Below are 5508 nucleotides of genomic sequence, written 5' to 3' on the forward strand. Positions count from 1 at the left end.
ACACAAAATAAATTAAAAAAAAGAGAAAAAAGCAATGCATTTTCAAAAGAATAATTTTGCAAAGGAAGTGGCATATAATTTGAGATGGGGAAATAGCTTGGGGAAGACAATGGCTAACTTGATATGTTGTTAGGTGCCAGGGGGTGAAAAGAAGTAGGAGAAAGAACAATTCACAAGCACTTTCTCTCTCTTTCTGATGCTAGCCTCTTTAATTTCTGTTCTACCTCTAGTGGCACTTGGAGAAGACCTATCTTCTGACAAAGTTTAACCCAAACACACAGAGAGATGACTGTGAAGCCCCGGGTTCTCCTACTTATCATACTTATCTATAAGGTTGTGATGCTTCTGCCTGTGCTGGGAGGCCTCAAGAACAAGGCTTTTTGTAGGTGGTATGACTCAGGAAGAGGGGGGCCACCCAGGCCTGGGATTTCTGGTGTAAGTGATACTGGGACCACCTTTCCTGGTTCCCAACCCTCTTTAAAACAGAGACATCCAAAAAAGATTTAGGTTGGATGTTCCCTATGTGGTGCCTTTCCAGCTCCCAGTCTGAGCTGAAAGTGATAATGGGTATACGGAAAGGGAACATAGTTTAGTCTATAAGTCCATCCCATAAGCTAGCAAGAAGTGATATTTTCTAATGTTAGACTACCTTAGGCAGGGGAAACACCAACACAGAGCTTTCCTCTGAGCCCATATTTTCAAATCTCTGTGCCTTTGATGAATACCAAAAGAGAAATATTATTTACTTGGAAGGGAAGTCTCTTTTAGAATATGAAAAAATGGAAAAGACAAAAAAGGGCATCAGTTTGGATGGGACTGGAGGAGATTATGCTAAGTGAAATAAGTCAAACAGAAAAAGTAAATTATCATATGGTTTCACTTATTTGTGGAACATTAAGAAAACATGGAGAAACTTAGGAGCAGGGAAAAATGATGGGGGAGAAACTGGAGTGGGAGATGAACCATGAGAGAATGTGGTCTCCAGGAAACAGAGTTTTAGAAGGGAGTAGGTGGGGGGATGGATGAACCTGGTGGTGGGTCTTAAGGGGGGGCACAGATTGCATGGAGAACTGGGTTTTATATGCAAACTATGAATCATAGAACACTACATCAAAAACTAATGATGGTGACTAACACAACACAATAATAATAATAAAAGGAGTCCTTAGGAGTCAAAGTTTGGGGTCAGATGATAAAACTGAGATAATGAAGAGAGAGTTGTGGGCCAGTATAAGAGATGGAATCTGGGGAGAGGCTGAGTGCTTAGTGGTATGAGCATGGAAGCAAGCAGACAAGAGGAAAAATAGGTACCCATTCTCCCCCAGCTGAGTTTTCCATTCTGTAAATTGGTTATAGAAAGTGGAGCTAGACAATATCGCCATCCCTGAAATCCCAAGTCCAGTGAGAATAGATGTGGGGTGGTGTCATAGATGGCGAGGTTGTCCCCAGGCCCTAACTTCAGGGAGGTTGGGAGGGCCCAAAGGCCTGCAATTCTGTGGGGACATGTGGAAAGAGGGAAGACACGAGATGCAAGAACAGTTTCCTGTGAAAAGACAGCTAGAATTCAAGGAAAGGATTTCCTTAAAATGCAGACAAATGTTTTGTTTGTGACTTTGAGCTCAGGTATTGTTAAGCTTGAGATGGGTTTCTTCTCTAAGTCATGGGTGAATGGATCTACCACCTACCATTGTCTACCATCTACTATCTCAGTTCCAGTTGGAAGAACAGTCACTGAGCAGTGCTGGGTACAGCCTCCATTAAAGTATTGTGTGAAGAGGTGCACTAAATTATTGGAGTGTTTATCTCTCAATCATACATGCTGTTGGACCTTCTGTGGAAACGTTTGCTTGGACAATAGGTGAGTTGGCTAGATTGGGAAGGTCGTACATGAACATATTCCCTTACTGCTGGTCACCCTCATTCTGAAGCTGTGACATGGAATAGATATACCCAAATCCTGGTCAAAGAAACAGGCAGCATAAGACAATGTCCTCTTATCTCCATACCTACCTGCCATTCAAGGCAAAAAACCCAAGACGCCAATGTGGGGGGCTCAACTTTTCTTCCTTCATTTTCACTCAGTTCCCCCAGAGGGTCACCCATCAGTTTGTTCATCCCTCCTTTGTCCAAGGCCCTGACTGTTGCCTCTTTGGTCTGGTATCTCCTTTGGCCCCTTGTCCCAAGCAGGCCCAAAGAGACCCCACCTCTACCTAACTGCCCAATTGGCAAATCTCTTGGGAAAAATTGCTTAAAATGGGTAACACCTGATCTTACAAGAATTTCTCTTCCCATTGACAGGGGTTGGGGTGTTATTAAGTTTGGGAATGGATGTCCTCAGAGATCCATGATTTTAACCCCTTCACTTGTCTCTTCCAGAGAACCTTTTAAATCCATGTTAAGCTTCTAGGTGTGGGTTAGAGGATGACTGTGTAGTCTAAGAAGAGTGCTCCCTGGATTCCTGTTGGATTATTCACTTGCCTGGCTGAAGATACTTCCATTCTCCCATTGATTCCTCTATCCTGAGAAGGCTCCAGTCTCTGCCAAATAAACTGATAACCAACCTGAGGCCTCTGCATTGTTTTTTACTTCACTACTGTGGTTTCCTTCTGTCTTTATGATCACCAACAGTTGTTCCTATCCAACTCTTCCTTCCCTGTTAGACTTATATATTAGTTAATAGACTCATACCTGTAGCAAAAATGCAGAGATTTATAAAAATCTCAGTAAACAGAGTGAAATAAGTCAAGCAGAGAGAGTCAATTATCATATGGTTTCACTTATTTGTGGAGCATAACAAATAGCATGGAGGACAAGGGGTGTTAGAGAGGAGAAGGGAATTTGGGTAAATTGGAAGAGGAGGTGAACCATGAGAGACTATGGACTCTGAAAAACAATCTGAGGGGTTTGAAGTGGCGGGGGGGTGGGAGGTTGGGGTACCAGGTGGTGGGTATTATAGAGGGCACGGCTTGCATGGAGCACTGGGTGTGGTGAAAAAATAATGAATACTGTTTTTCTGAAAATAAATAAATTGAAAAAAAAGTCTCAGTAAACAGAGCAAAAGTTTATTCTCACTCAAATACACTACATTGCAAGTGGCTGGTGAACAACCCCCATACCATGCATGATTCAAGGACCCTAAATCCTTCTGTCTATAACCCTATCATCTCTCAGGGACTCGACTGCATCCAGCCAGCAGATGGAAGAATGAATGGGCAGCATGAAGGCTCCTACAGAAGGGTTTTAATATCCAGGCCTAAAGGTGGAGCTGTTTCCAACCACATTCTATTTGCCCTAATGTAGTCATAGGGTCCTCTTATTTACAAAGGAAACTGGGAAATACAGTCTAGCTGTATGCCCAAGGTCAACAGAAAGCAGGATATGGTGAACTCATGGCAGTCTCTGAACTGTGTGTTTATGCAAAGCCAAACTCCTCAACAAGACCCAAGACCCTGGCCTTCATACCACTCTCCAATGGAGCAAGCACCCCCACCCCCAGCATTAAACAAGGCATTCTTGCCCTCAGGGTGGGCACTCTGAGTTCCCAGAATGATTCATCTGTTTTTTTTTTTTTTTATTTAATTTTATTTTTTCAGTGTTCCAAGATTCATTGTTTATGCACCACACCTAGGGCTCCATGCAATACGTGCTCTCCTTAATACCCATCACCAGTCTCTCCCAATCCCCCAAAACCCTCCCCTCCAAACCCTCAATTTGTTTCTCAGAGTCCACAGGCTGTCATGGTTCATCTCCCCATCTGATTTTCCCCAATTCACATTTTCTTTCTCCTAATGCCCTCCATGTTATTTTTTATGCTCCACAAGTAAGTGAAACCATATGATAGTTGATTCTCTTTGCTTGACTTATTTCACTCAGCATAATCTCTTCCAGTCCCGTCCATGTTGACACAAAAGTTGAGAATTCATCCTTTCTGATGGAGATGTATTCTTCTAACTGTATATATGGACCATACCTTCTTTATCCATTCATCTGTTGAAGGACATCTTGGTTATTTCCACATTTTGGTGACTGTGACCATTGCTGCTATGAACATTGGGGTGCAGATTGCCCTTCTTTTCACTACATATGTATCTTTGGGGTAAATACTCAATAGTGCAATTGCAGGGTCATAGGGTAGCTCTATTTTTAATTTCTTAAGTAATCTCCACACTGTTCTCCAAAGTGGCTGCACCAACTTGCATTCCCATCAACAGTGTGAGAGGGTTCCCCTTTCTCCACATCCTCTCCAACACTTATTTCTTGTCTTGTTAAGAACTCCTCAAACTTAACACTCAAAAAACAGATAATCACATAAAAAATGGGCAGAAGACATAAACAGACATACAAATGGCTAACAGACACATGAAAAAAAATGTCATCATCATTAGCCATCAAGAAGATTCAAATCAAAACCACATTGAGATATCACTTTACACTAGTTAGAATGGCCAGAATTAACAAGACAAGAATGATTCATCTTCCTGCACTCCATATCCTTTCATTCCCACCTGTTTTGTCAGCCTGGTGGTTTTACCTGGGTAATATTATTCATATCCTAAAATGTCTTCTCATTCCCGACAAGCTTTCCAGCCCATACTGTTTCCATACTGAATTTCTACCATTGGTATCTCAAAGACATTTTAAAAATATAACTTCCCTTGGATGAGGAGGTTGTAAAGTCCCTACAATGTATTCAAATCTGTGCCTCTTCCTGGTCCAGAGAGTGAGATATTCTCATTTAGATGGGATGAGTCAGTGCATCACACTTACCAACTGAGGACCTCACGGAAAGGTTCCAGAATGTGATACAGCAAAGACCATGGCCAAGCAAGGGACGAAGGCCTAACAGAACACTGGTTAGTGCTCTCAGGCTCAGAATAAAGAAAAGGCACAAGGACTCAGGGACTCAGGTAAACAGCCTTCAGGAGTGGGGCTTTGTCTTAACCTTCAGGGAGAAGGAGCACTTGGAGCTTGATTGAGTGAAAGTGGTTATTCCATCCCTACCAAAGGAGTAGAGAAGAACAAGAGATTAGGGACCTCCAGTGGAGGGACCAGGAAAGGAAAGCATAGTCCACTGAGGATCCTGGGTATTACAGGGAAGGAAAAATAATTTTTCTCTATCCTTCTGGGTTCTTAGCTGAGATCGCTGCAATAAAAGACATATTAGGAGAAGTTAAGAACAGAAGTTTACTTAATGTAAATGTAGTTTGTTAAATGTAAACTTCTGGTATACATTCAGGAAAACTGAATGTCTCCCCAAAATCATCCGAGACCTATCCTTAAGGACCATCTTCAGCTAAAGACAAAAGATGTAGAAATGAAGGGGAAGGCCAGTTATGGGATATCACCAGGAAGTCTCAGTGGTTGTTAGCTCATGCCAACCTCGTTAAAAAGGTTTTACTTCAGTAGAAAATATTTTCACTTAGTAATGTGGGGAAGATGATCTGGATACTGTACAATATGTGTAAACAATGTGAGAATGGAATAATGAAGTGTCATGCAGGGACTATA

At 42.0% G+C, this 5508-nt stretch overlaps 1 protein-coding gene across 1 annotated transcript; it reads left to right on the forward strand.

The window, feature by feature from the left end:
* The first annotated feature begins 285 nt into the window (after positions 1-285).
* Positions 286-5297, forward strand: WFDC9 (WAP four-disulfide core domain 9). Its single transcript, XM_044262586.1, has 3 exons — positions 286-382; positions 1711-1858; positions 5237-5297. The coding sequence occupies exons 1-3, from the start codon at positions 286-288 to the stop codon at positions 5295-5297; spliced, it is 306 nt and encodes a 101-aa protein (XP_044118521.1).
* The last annotated feature ends 211 nt before the right edge of the window (positions 5298-5508 follow it).

Source organism: Neovison vison, chromosome 8 (genome assembly GCF_020171115.1).
Source record: "Neovison vison isolate M4711 chromosome 8, ASM_NN_V1, whole genome shotgun sequence".
Taxonomy (NCBI): domain Eukaryota; kingdom Metazoa; phylum Chordata; class Mammalia; order Carnivora; family Mustelidae; genus Neogale; species Neogale vison.

Coding starts and splice junctions, on each gene's coding strand:
- WFDC9 (XM_044262586.1), top strand. CDS start 286: ATGACTGTGAAGCCCCGGGTTCTCCTACTTATCATACTTATCTATAAG. Junction 383..1,710: donor CCTCAAGAACAAGGCTTTTT/GTAGGTGGTATG, acceptor CTACTATCTCAG/TTCCAGTTGGAAGAACAGTC. Junction 1,859..5,236: donor AACGTTTGCTTGGACAATAG/GTGAGTTGGCTA, acceptor GTATACATTCAG/GAAAACTGAATGTCTCCCCA.